The sequence below is a fragment of the Oncorhynchus gorbuscha genome, linkage group LG22, assembly GCF_021184085.1.
Source record: "Oncorhynchus gorbuscha isolate QuinsamMale2020 ecotype Even-year linkage group LG22, OgorEven_v1.0, whole genome shotgun sequence".
In the NCBI taxonomy this organism is placed as follows: domain Eukaryota; kingdom Metazoa; phylum Chordata; class Actinopteri; order Salmoniformes; family Salmonidae; genus Oncorhynchus; species Oncorhynchus gorbuscha.
The window spans coordinates 21,863,524-21,877,011 of NC_060194.1; the positions used below are offsets into that span (position 1 = coordinate 21,863,524).

Consider the following 13,488-nt stretch of genomic DNA (forward strand, 5'->3'; position numbering starts at 1 on the left):
TTTCGGGTGTCGCAGATGCACCTCCCCCTATTTCACTCCTCGACTTTTATCTACAGTCGGTTGCTTTAGTCTTACCACTCAGACACGCCTTTTGTCTGCGGTGCTGCTCGTGGCAACGTCAACTTGCTGAATCTACCTGTGAATGATAAAGTCAATCTCAATGTGACCCGTCAGATTCAGAATCTTGAAAACCCTATTAGAAAGAAAAGCTTGAAAACCCCTTTTCATATTGGCCCCCCAAAAAACTAAAACCTGACCTGACCTGACCTGGGGGGCTCTGATGTTCCAGAACGAAAAGATTATAACCTTTATAATAAAGTTTGCATGCATTAGCGTCACTTCTGCGTACTGGCATAGAGCAGTAGAGGAGAAGTGTGCACACATGGGTAAAAAGGTTTGTAGCCTATGGTCCAGGCAAATTTAGGCTTTTTATAAACGCATTTCATGCAATTCTACATCCTTTTAGATGACTGGAGACTTTAGACGCATTTTTTTTTAAATACCTCACAAATTATGGAAATTACAGGCAATTGTACACTGACACACTGAGAATCTGTGATCAATAAAAAATGACCTTGTCTTGAATCCATTAATAGCCTAGACCTACAGTAGGTGTGTGTGGAGACACATATTGTACAATACGAGGATGAAATTATAGTGTAAAAAAGCTTCCCAGTTACACTGACTCACCCAATGATGCGCAGCTCATTCACCTGCAATGGCTGATGCCCTTGTGTCAAAAAACCTCTGTCTTGTTTTACTATGGAAAACAATGCTGTTCACTCAATAGGCCTATTTGGAAGTTGATAACATATTTGGTAGCCTACAGGCAGATTTGTTTTCTCTTTTCAGCAGGAGCCATTTGCTTCCCAATCTGTGTTTTCCCGCGATTGCATTTGAAATATTGGCCTGTTTTGGCTGCATGCTGTTTGTTCACTGACAGATTTGCACTGTGTGGCCAACTGTAAGCATGCCTTGTGATTGGGCTACACAGAATCAACAGCTACAATATTTGTTTTTACAAGTTATTGATCCTCTGTGGTTAAATTATAGGCCTACGGCTGGTGTAGTCTTCTGAATTATGTCCTTTATTACTGAACAGACTTAACTTTGGTAAATGTATTTACATTTTTCAGGGGTGCTGCGGCACCTCCAGCAATCTTCTCACAGCTATGATTCTATTTAAGCAATAAGGCCTGAGGGGGTGTGGTATATGGCCAATATACCACGGCTAAGGGCTGTTCTTATCCGCAACACGGAGTGCCTGGACACAGCCTTTAGCCGTGGTATATTGGATATATACCACAAGCCCCCAAGGTGCCTTATTGCGATTATAAACTGGTTACCAATTTTATATTTTGTCTTGCCCATGGTATACATTCTGATATACCACGGCTGTCAACCAATCAGCATTCAGGGCTCGAACCACCCAGTTTTTAAAAGGAAATAAATGAAGTGAAATGCTGGAGAGATGAGAGCTGCAGGCTCATGTCTATCAGAGCAGAGCGAGAAAGGGAATGTCATTCTAGTTCTGTGAGAGATACAGACGAGCACCTCTCTCACCACACCTCTATCTCACCACCGCAATAGCCACATGTTGGTCTATAGGCTACAATGTTGTGCAAACCATAAGCCCGGGCCGGCACAACTCAAATGCATTTTTTTGAATATCAGGCATCTGCCATAGTTCCTGCCCTTGGGATAGAAAGAACATTGCTTACTAACTTCAACCTTCTGCAGAGGCAATAAAGGCAGCAGTATCACTCCATAGGCAACAAAACAATTGTATAACTCCTCTTCCAATGCAGCGCAGTTCTAATCATACCTTCTCTGCACATCTGCCATAGTTCCTGCACTTGGAGTACCAATCTCTGCGTACCTCTCCCACACACAAGGACCAATATGTGAGCACCGCTCCAGATCAGAGTTCTAGAGCAACATCCAGCTTGGATTGCATGGGGTAGGCACTGATGTCTGACTCTGCTTCTCCCTCACAAAACCTTCTCCAAAGTAATAATATCTATTGAGGAAAGTGTTTTATAATATGTGGGTCATTCCACCAATTGAGTACCTTTTTGGGTAGTGCAACTTGGTATTTCACCATATTTTAACATTCTGTCGTAAAGATTACATGGTAATCTTACAAGATTACAATTTAATAAAGAAATATGTTTTCCAATCTCAAGAGGTTAAATACAAAAAAGGGTTGACTGTAAAGGGGGAATGGAAGCTTGTTATGTGCAACAGGGAGGGGCAATTGAATGCAAATTTGAAATTGTCTACCTATCGGTAAAAGGGTTGATGTTATGTTCGACCCGCTCAGTTTTCCACCATAAAACACCAGAAAATGAACAAAGATTAGAACCAGCTCACCTGATTTTACAATAAAGTTCAATGTTTCTTTTGACAAAAAATAAAAGCAATAGTTTCACCATATTAAAATGAGAGTTCAGTTCACGTAACTGTGTTGACCTTGTCATGAGGGACATATGTAAATAAATCACATTAAATAAATCATTGTCACACTCGCTAGCCTCAAACTCCCTGTCAATAATCAACCAAGGCGCAGCGTGCATGTAGTTCCACATCTTTTAATGACAGACAAAAAACCAAAAACAAACAGTTAAACATCAACGACCGTGGCGCAACCGATGTGCCCACAAACACACACGGAAAAATAATTACCTACAAAACACAGGTGGGAAAAGGATACCTAAGTATGGTTCTCAATCAGAGACAACAACAGACAGCTGTCCCTGATTGAGAACCATACCCAGCCAAAAACAAAGAAATACAAAATATAGAAAAAATAACATAGAATGCCCAACCTAGTCACACCCTGGCCTAACCAAAATAGAGAATAAAAAGCCTCTCTATGGCCAGGACGTGACAATAATAATCTTGAATTGGGGTTCAGTGGGTTAAAATCTTCCTAGAAATCACAGAGGGTGCACTGAGGGACGTAAGCAAGTCTTTATTTATATATATAATCAGATGTATTGAATTTTACATGTGGTTTATATTAAAGATAGAATCCGCAGTAGGGGAAATAGAGCCACTGTCAGTCCCACCGCCATTGTTATTGTTGACGAAGTGGAGGTGAGCGTCGTGCAACGTGGTGTTCTATCACTTGTGCAATGATGTCTGAGGGGAAAAACTGTTTGTTGATGCAGTAACATCTTTGTTGTTGTTCTATTGCAAAACGGACGAGGAATTCTCACCGTTAAGGATTCCAACTTCAAAGGAAACTTAATTTAATATAACAGGCTTTTAAAACTCAATATTGGTGCACATGACAGTCATGTGACAGTATTTACATATACGTGTGGAGATACTCAAAGGGTGTCCTAGCCTGTGGAATAGGGAGTGTGTATTGCGGGCGAATCTGCCTGACACTTGTCCTCTGTAGGCAGGTAACCAGTCTCTGAAGGAGGACTTGAACAAGGAGACTGCAAAGTCCAGGCACAGTGAGAGCAGTGAAAAGAAGAGGAAGTAACAAGCTGCACGCACAGTAGTAAAATGTTAATGTGTATTAACAGAAATGCTGAGAAATGGACTGGTGAAGCAAGAGTGGGCAGATTTACATCAAGGCTAACACAAGCAAAGATCTTTAGCGCGTTGCCCGGCTCTCACCCAAACTAGGGCTCTATTCAATCTATACTGTTGTGTCAGTATGAATACTGTTGTGTCAGTATGAATACTGTTGGGTCAGTATGAATACTGTTGTATCAGTGTGAATACTGTTGTGTCAGTATGAATACTGTTGGGTCAGTATGAATACTGTTGAATACTGTTGTGTCAGTATGAATACTGTTGTGTCAGTATGAATGTAGGAATCTGTTGTATGTGAATACTGTTGTGTCAGTATGAATACTGTTGTGTCAGTATGAATACTGTTGTGTCAGTATGAATACTGTTGTGTCAGTATGAATACTGTTAGGTCAGTAGGAATACTGTTGTATCAGTGTGAATACTGTTGGGTCAGTATGAATACTGTTAGGTCAGTATGAATACTGTTGTGTCAGTATGAATACTGTTGGGTCAGTATGAATACTGTTGTGTCAGTATGAATATTGTTGTATCAGTATGAATACTGTTGTATCAGTATGAATACTGTTGTATCAGTGTGAATACTGTTGGGTCAGTATGAATACTGTTAGGTCAGTATGAATACTGTTGTGTCAGTATGAATATTGTTGTATCAGTGTGAAAACTGTTGTGTCAGTATGTCAGTAGGAATACTGTTGTATATGAATACTGTTGGGTCAATATGAATACTGTTAGGTCAGTATATGAATACTGTTTGTCAGTATGAATACTGTTAGGTCAGTATGAATACTGTTGTGTCAATATGAATACTGTTAGGTCAGTCGTGTCAGTGAATAGGTCAGTATGAAATATGAATACTGTTGTGTCTGAATTGTTGTCAGTATGAATACTATTGTGTCAGTATGAATAATGCTGTATCAGTATGAATACTGTTGTGTCAGTATGAATACTGTTGTGTCAGTATGAATACTGTTGTGTCAGTATGAATACTGTTGTGTCAGTGTGAATACTGTTGTGTCAGTATGAATACTGTTAGGTCAGTATGAATACTGTTGTGTTAGTATGAATACTGTTGGGTCAGTATGAATACTGTTAGGTCAGTATGAATACTGTTGTGTCAATATGAATACTGTTAGGTCAGTATGAATACTGTTGTGTCAGTATGAATACTGTTAGGTCAGTATGAATACGGTCGTGTCAGTATGAATACTGTTGTGTCAGTGTGAATACTGTATGAATACTGTTAGGTCGGTATGAATACTGTTGTGTCAGTATGAATAATGTTGTGTCAGTATGAATACTGTTAGGTCAGTATGAATACTGTTGTGTCAGTATGAATACTGTTGTGTCAGTATGCATACTGTTGTGTCAGTATGAATACTGTTGTGTCAGTATGAATACTGTTGTGTCAGTATGAATACTGTTAGGTCAGTATGAATACTGTTGTGTCAGTATGAATACTGTTGTGTCAGTATGAATACTGTTGGGTCAGTGCATTCGGAAAGTGTTTAGACCCTTTACTTTTTCCAAATGTTATTACATTACAGCCTTATTATAAAATTGATTAAATTAATTTTTTCCTTATCAATCTACACACAATACACCATAATGACAAAGCAAAAACTGTTTTTTAGAAAAACAGAAATACCTCATTTACATAACTATTTAGAGCCTCTGCTACGAGACTCGAAATTGAGCTCAGGTGCAGCCTGTTTTCATTGATCATCCTCAAGATGTTTCTACAAATTTAATGGAGTCCAGCTGTGGTAAATTCAATTGATTGGACATGATTTGGAAAGGTACACAGTAAAGCAAATCGTAGCCTACTATAGGAAACAAAATGCCACATCTGCAGTAACCAAGCTTTCCAGCCACTATCTTCCTATGAGCCAGTTTCTATTAATATGAGTCTATTGATGCATCTTCATAAAAATCTGTCAGTTTTAGCTAGAGATACATTTTTTTTTGTTGTTGCATGGGCTGCATCTCAATCCACCGGATCCGCCTATCAAATCAAATCAAATGTTATTGATCACATACATATTTAGCAGATGTTATTGCGGGCGTAGTGAAATGCTTGTGTTCCAACAGTGCAGTAGTATTTAACAATACACAACAATACATACAAAGCTAAAATTAAAAGAATGGAATTAAGAAATATATAAACATTAGGACAAGCAATGTCGGAGTGGCATTGACTAAAATAGAATACAGTTTATAAATATGAGATGAGTAAAGCAGTATATAACATTATTAAAGTGCCTAGTATTCCATTATTAAAGTGGCATGTGATTCCATGTCTATGTATATAGGACAGCAGCCTCTAAGGTGCAGGGTTGAGTAACCAGGTGGTAGCCGGCTAGTGATGGCTATTTAACAGTCTGATGGCCTTGAGATAGAAGCTGTTTTTCAGTCTCTCGGTCCCAGCCTTGCTGTATCTATGTAGGCCTTCCGCATCTGCTGTAGAAGGTGGCTGAGCTACAGTGGTGTTTGTCAGACCATGAGACATCCCGAAAATCGGTCTTCTCATGAAAACATCTGTGAGTGTCCAAACGTTTTGGCGTACAAATGAATATGACCACTCTATGAAAGATGATATTTTTATGAACAGATTTTTGCAGTTTTGCTACATCCCCCACAAGTGTCATGGGACTCCTCTGAAGGTAACCCTGAACTGGTAGAAAGAAAAAAAATGAATGGAAGTATGGAGGTAATTTGGTGCCAACAAATAAAATAGTGTTAAATATTTGTCCAAAAAAACTTCTGAGCTTTCTTATATATCCCAGATATAGGACAGACACATCAACGTCTTGTTCCTTATGAAACACTTTTTGACTGTCTGTTTTGCCATTCATGAATCCATCATTCAATGTGTTTCTATGGGCAATAGTAGTAAAGGCCAAAATCAAAGTCAAATAGAATGTTTTGGGACAGAAAACCTGCAGCTAGGGTAGGATTATAGGCTAACCTGCACTGGCTCCTCTCTTCCAAGATGGTCAGGAACAGTCAGTGGAGGGGGCTGTGGATCCATTATCCTGGCAGCACTTGTTGAAGGGTGGGTAAGCTTAACACGTAGAGCTAGCTGCTGGGCTTGGCATCACTAGCCGGCTACCACCTGGTTACTCAACCCTGCACCTTAGAGGCTGCTGCCCTATATACATAGACATGGAATCACATGGGCTTGCTGCGGCTGCTCATCGCTCCCCTTCTCCCTTTGGCCTTGTATGGGTACTTTGTCAAAGCCAATTTCTGATTGAGATTATTGAAGTAAGCATATTGTTAGCTTAGCACAATTACTGGAAGTCTCCCACAGACATTCTAACTACTACAAAGCTGGGTGGGGTGGTTAGTCATTTATAGTCTTACAAGGCAATACATAGTCATCTAGATTGTATATATTTGTTTATTTTACTGATAATCATAAGAAACAAGATTTTATCCAATTTGTCATTCACTTTGCCGTTGGCGTCACAACATTGTGTTTGTTTCATTATGGCGTCTGTAAGCGCACCATTGAGACAGATGCAATCTGCTGGCTACTGTACCAGGAGACTTCCAACAATTGTGCTAAGCTAACGATATGCTAACTCCAATCATCTCCAAACTGCACACAGAGAAATAAAAATGGTATTCATGAGTTCATTTGACTCTGGGTATGTAGAAAAACAACCTAAATCTCGCAGAATCCCAGTGTTATTTGACCTGTGTCTTTTTTGACACGCAAAAGACACAAACGGCGTTCCATGAATTTGCTAGCTAACATAAGCTGACTCCTGACCTTCTTCTGCTTCAAAAAGTCCCGTGGTTGATGACGTTTCCCATTTCAACCAAGCTATTGTTTATTTATTTTTAAACACATTTTAGTGTCAACTTAACCCCATTAGCATCAGCTGATTGATGCTAGAGACAAAACCATTTGAACCAAAACACTTAATCAAAGATTTTAGATTTCATTAGAATAAATCCCTCCATAAGGCAGACATATTCAGGTCATACAAGCTAAAGGAAATAAACATCCACAAAGAAGATAAAGAACACAGATCACACACACACTCCTTTTCATGTTTGTGTATTTGGCACATCTTTGCTATTAGGGGACAGTGTGTATGAGTCTGTATTGTCACAACGTAGGCCAATAGTTTATCCACAAATCACCTCAGTAATTCATTATTTTCTGTCTTTTGTAATATTGCTATTCAGACTTTCATTAATTGGGCACACCATCCAAATGGTTATTCATGTTTGCTCTTCATCTCTTAAAGTCAGGGAGGCAGTTAGGTTTAAATTAGATCAGCAGGAAGAGTCTGCATCTCTGGAAAACATTCCCAAAACAACCATTTGGCAATGTGAGCCATGCAGCCACCCAACTAACAAAAATGATCTAGTATGTACTCCAATAAGCTTTGTTCATCTGTGTCTGCAGATGTGTAAACTTTTTCTTTCTCCTTTGAGTGGATATAAATTATGTTGATGTGCCAGGGTGAGCTTTCTGTAGAGACAAATGCCCATGTCTCTCTCCAAAATGTGAAATTTGACATAATTCAATAATCATCTCTACCTGACCAACTTAGAGCATTGCTCTTCAAACTATCACTGATGTCTGGCGAGGCAAAGGCTGTGTTTAGACAAGGCCAAAGGTAGTCATGCACAATCTGCAGTGCTGGGTTGAGTGGAAGGGGTCCTTCCCCAATCGCAGCATCATACAGATCGTCACATCAGAAATCATATTTTTTTTTAAATGACCTTTTGTGTGATGCAATATTTACAGTATAGGCAATAAGAATGATGCACTGCTTTACTACAACTGTGAAATGTTATTGAATTGTAATCATGTGTTCAACCCTATAATTTCACAAGAAACTTAACTCATGTAATGGCCATTGTTAACTGTAATAGTTCATCTTCCAGAGTAATCCAAGGTTACGCATTTTCAAACAAGTAGACCAAAAGAAATGCAAATGATGACATAACGCTTCTTTAATTTAGAGAAGGCACAATAGTTAAACACGTGTTTAGTAAGTACATACATTCTTAGTCAATCACATTCTTTTGAAATATCAACCACTGGATTAAAGATTCACAAATAGTACCAATCAAAATTCACAGCACTGGCACTTTGGTTATCACTTGTCTATTTTTGCTTAATTGTCTTCGACTCTTAAAACTTAAGCATTTGAAATAAGATGTGCAGTGGAGCTGCAGATTTCCAAGTACAGATTTATACATGTGTAACATTACAGTAGAATCACAAAAACATAAGTGCCACAGACTTTTGAGAAACATTAATTAGTGTGCTTTCAATGCTGGATCAAGTGTCGCTTTTTTATTTGCACTGTTGAATCCTTCATGCAGTTGGTCAGGAAATCCAGGCATCTCTTGGAGTACTCCTCTGGAAAGTCACGGAAATGGCTCACGTGGGCAGGGGTTTTGAAGTCAAAACTTTCCACAGACACCCCTTTCTCCTTTAGAGTCTTGACCATGAGCTCAACATCACTGTACCGAATCACTCGATCAGCTCTGGAGTACAGGTACAGCTGGGGCCAGGTAGGAGGGTGCTCCCGGATGGCATCGTAGTGGTTCTTGTGGATGTACTTGGTTATGGGGTACAGAACCACCCTAAGCAGGAAAACAGTTACAGCAAACAGTGCCAAGAGAACACACCTCAACATCACATTGATTTTGGGTCCCAGAGTGGCTGTAAGAGCCCGTAATGCCCCCCTCACATTTCCACTGCCTGGGGCACTGTCCACCACAGTCCCAACTATACATAGGGTACTGAACTGTTTATGACTGTGCAAGAGCTCAACAATGTAGCGGTACAGCATGAATCCCCCGTTGCTGAACACGTGGAAAAATATAGGGCTGTTTTCCACCTCGTAATCATAGAGTATCTCAAGTAGTTTGTGGGCAGTATTACTCAGCTCCTTGTAGCCAAATGATTCAGAGACGAATACTGTCTTCAAGGGCGCAGTATAACAAATAGTGACACAACCCTGGAACAAAGAGAGGGGGAAAGGTAAGTCACACATGAATAATGAAGTGGAATAATAATTTATTGAAATGACAGGAGACATTTACCACCACAATAATAGTTTTTACGCCAACCTGTTCGTTATAAATGGAGCTGTACTTGGCAAGATGTTTGTCTCTGCAACCAGCCCATCCCAGCAGTATGACAACTGGTTCCTTTGTTCCATGCCAGTGTCTTTCTAAAAGGAGAAAAACAAATCAGTTATCTGTTAAGTAAACTAACTGCAAAACCAGGAAAACGAATTTAGCTAGCTAGCAAGCAGTCTTTGAGTCAGTCCAATTCAGCTATAATTGAATTATGGATAAACCTGCCAGTGCCCACGTTAACGTTGTCTAAATAGCTCATGGGTCTGTCTGACAGCTAACGTTAGCTAGATTAGTGTTGTTAGCTAGCCTAATCAAGGCTAGATAAAGTGCTCACCCGAGATCAATGCATCTGGAAACACAATGTTATAGTCCATGCCATCATCTTCCATTCTGTAGCCGATTATATTACAGAACAATGAGCCCTTTTGCTATACGATTCATTTGGCTGATGCGCTGAACCTCAACGTTCTCGCAGGTTCGCTAGTCGCTACGGAAGTCAAGAGTTGTTCGTTCATTGTTTCTGATTGGTTCGTTTTCCCTTCACTATACATTCCAGTTCCATGTTCCTCCACCAGATGACAGCCAATGTCCATATTTGAGTTTTCAAGCTACAGTAGAAAACTAATCGAATATTTCACTCAGAATAACATGGGAATTATTTGACAACATTATGTAATCTGTGGAATAACAATTTTGTAATTTATTTCGTTTGACCAAAATATATTTAGAGGTGTACCCTGTACCACATTATGTGATGAGTGTTGTAAAATTAGTAGTGTGAAATGTGAAATAACTGTAGACTTCTAGAGTCAATGCATAGTAGAGGTAAATTAGTATTCACAGCTGGTGAAATTATTATATACGTTCAAACTACCATCAATATTCGAGTTAACACAGTCAAATATTGTACATTACACACACCCCATCAAAAACAAAAACATTCGTGTGTTGCATTCTTGTCCCTGAATGGAAGCCTCGGCTGTCAATCTGGACGTGAAAAAGGGGATCGCAGTTTAGAGGGAGTGTTAAAGGCGGTACATGGTCAATCGGCTGTCTGCACTGACCGTGCAGCATTACGGTGATATGGCCATTCATACCTCTTGCGCTTCGCAGATAGGCGCAGAGCTGTTGTGAAGGAAGTTGTCAAGAAAGTGAGTTTATGTTTAGGTTATACAGGACCTCCCGCCTTCACCGACCGTCAACCAATCATGTCCATGCGGAGCCATCCACAATGTTAAAACATTTAAGAGGCGCACAGCGATGCGGCACAGAGCTCAATATGTGCTTCTGTGTGTCTCTGGGTGCTCCGCAAAATTGCGTCACACCATCCGACCACATTTTCGGATCAAGCATAAATTGGCTCTTAGGGGAGCCAGTCAACACTGCGTAGCAGAGCTGTCAAACGACTGAACTGTCTTTAACCACTGCGATTGTGTTTTAATGAGAAAACAAATGCCACATAAGGTGTACCGCGAGTTTACATTTCGATTTGAGGTAAGCTATAATTCGTGTAGTTAAGAGTTACTTCGGCGTTGGCTGCGTAACTTCTCGTTTGTTCGCAAAGTGGAGTGGCTACCGTTAACTAGCTTCTCATCTTCTCTTGTTGACAAACTAAACTAAACGTTACCGAGACCAGCTAACTACAAGCAAGTTAACCAACTGGCCGCTACTAGCTCGTGCATGATGAGTAGACCGACTGGCCTGCAAACTATTGCAATGAGATGGAAGTAACTGGGTTTGGCCTGTCATTTCATCAAGCTGTTGTTGAAGAGTCCAACATCTCACCATCTTCATGACAAACGACAAGGTAGGAACTCTGGCTAGCTCTGCCAGCATGCGAAGTTTGCTTGCTAGGTAACGTTAACGTTGGCGGATGAAGCCTGCCACTCAGTATGTGTCCGTTTCGTAACTCATGTTGACGTGAGCTAGTTATAGTCAGCTAGTTTAGCAAGCTAAAATAAGCTAACTAACGTAATCACGGAAAGTAAAACGCGTGGGGTAAACAGACCAACATTTGTTGCAAGTAGTAGCTAGGTACCAGTAACAACAAAGTTACTTTAATTAAATAGTTTCAACGTTGTAGCTAATGCAGTAACTCGTTGTTTATAATGGAATATTGCACTGAACTAATCAAACGGCACGTGTTCAGATAATGCAGGCCAGGTGTTTGATTAACGTATTGTAGGTTATAAACAGATGTTATCAGATCAGAAGAAACTGGTCCCTCCCCTATGAACAAGACTGGGTCCACTGGGTCATTAATTTAACATGTCAGGTATGCGGTTGCTGCCTCGGATACCCATCCTTTACAGCTGACTGGGCTCTGATAGTATATATAGAATATAATCCATTGACTATTTCACAGCAGAATAGAAACCTAACTAAATGTTCTACCCTCAAACACTGAGCATCCCTCTTTTTCATGGTGATTCTTGATCTTGCGTTTCATCATAACCAGATGACCCTCGTGTTGGCGATTTAACAATAAACATATTTTATTGTAGCACATTTGAACAGCTGGATAGAGCACAAATACCTGGTGTCAGGCGAACACCGGGATGTCTAGGGCTTGACATTCAGGTAAAGATGCCAATGGCACACCGGACAAGTGCCAACCGAAAGCTACTGGCCCAAATAAAATGAACAAAATATTGTCCCGGGTCAGGATCTGTCAGGGAAGCAAATGATGCGCGCATAATTTAAATTGTAGGTTATTTTCTTTCATTTGGGCTGAGCAAGTAGCATACAAATTCAAGGTCTTTCAAATACTTTTTCATGCACTTAATTGTCATTTTTATTTGACTACAGTTTATATCTAATTGTTATAATAGCCAATATAAAAAACATCTGCATTAACACTTAGAGAATAATGCATGTTTTACCGCAACAGACTAGCGCAACACCCGAAACAAATGAAAGCGGCTACATCTCATAAACATTTATCAGAAATTAAATCACAGAATAATTATTTTGAGCAGTAGAACTTCTAAATCGGTTACCATAACTTCAAGGGCTTTAATTAAGGACCAAATAGCCTCGAGGAAATGTAAAGTTAGGCTATTTCATGAGTGAATTGCGCATGGCAAATATTCAACCATCAACTAAAACTGAACTTTTTATAGCTGGTTTGCATACCCATTCTTGATTATTGCCTTAGTATTTACTAGTATATATCATAACTTGGAACATCTTTCCCACCGCTGTTGGTGTCCTATCGAGTTGCTGCAATCTCAAATGAGGTTTTATTTGTGCGGCGCTCGTGTGATAAATCATCGACATGACGAACTAACAGTTTAATGAATTAATCCGTTTTTTTATCAGTTATATAGCCTAGATTTAAAAATAGCATTATTACAATATTTTGTCCAAGCGGGCCACTGACAGGGATGAGCAACTTGCCAGGAGGGTTCCCGGGCAAGTCGAGCCCTGATGTCCCATGGGCATTTCCATCGAAAAGGACCCATGAGCACAAACGTGACGTTCATAGGACCATATATCAAATTGGGTGTCAAATGGAAGCTTAGTCTATGCTTTTGGGAAATGAAGGCATAAAGATATTTTTCAACCATTTTCCGTTAAATAAAAATAAAATAAGTAAACTCTTTAATTTCTGGATTAACAGATGAAAAAGGTGTTTTAGCAAGAATCTACTAGAAAGCTCTGAAAAGGTATTCATCAAAACACAATGTTTACGTAGTCCCCTGCCAACTAACATCAACACTTCCAATGCATTCGGAAAGTATTCAGACCCCTTCCCCTTTTCTGCATTTTGTTACATTTTGATTTATTTCTTTACATTACAGCCGTACTGTAAAATGGATT

The 13,488-nt window shown here is 39.7% G+C and overlaps 2 protein-coding genes across 2 annotated transcripts in view; one reads left to right on the forward strand and one right to left on the reverse strand.

The window, feature by feature from the left end:
* Window positions 1–8,508: 8,508 nt before the first annotated feature.
* On the reverse strand, window positions 8,509–10,226 carry LOC124009814 (transmembrane protein 53-like). The gene is made up of 3 exons (XM_046321996.1): window positions 10,001–10,226; window positions 9,655–9,758; window positions 8,509–9,542 (listed from the first exon to the last, which is right to left on the reverse strand). Exons 1-3 carry the CDS (start codon window positions 10,053–10,055, stop codon window positions 8,847–8,849), a joined length of 855 nt encoding a protein of 284 aa, XP_046177952.1. The 5' UTR covers window positions 10,056–10,226; the 3' UTR covers window positions 8,509–8,846.
* A 548-nt stretch (window positions 10,227–10,774) lies between these two features.
* The window catches only part of LOC124009749 (dual specificity testis-specific protein kinase 2-like), a 37,442-nt gene continuing 34,728 nt past the window's right edge, over window positions 10,775–13,488 (forward strand). The window contains exons 1-2 of the mRNA XM_046321893.1: window positions 10,775–11,160; window positions 11,303–11,473. The gene's annotated coding sequence lies outside the window, so the exon portion shown is untranslated. The remainder of the gene's footprint in view (window positions 11,161–11,302; window positions 11,474–13,488) is intronic.

Bases quoted from the DNA above. Each gene is read 5' to 3' on its own strand.
- LOC124009814 (XM_046321996.1), bottom strand. From the start codon at position 10,055: ATGGAAGATGATGGCATGGACTATAACATTGTGTTTCCAGATGCATTG. The intron at 9,759-10,000 runs GTGAGCACTTTA...TTCTCCTTTTAG, and splicing joins TCCAGATGCATTGATCTCGG to AAAGACACTGGCATGGAACA. The intron at 9,543-9,654 runs GTTGGCGTAAAA...TCTTTGTTCCAG, and splicing joins GCTCCATTTATAACGAACAG to GGTTGTGTCACTATTTGTTA.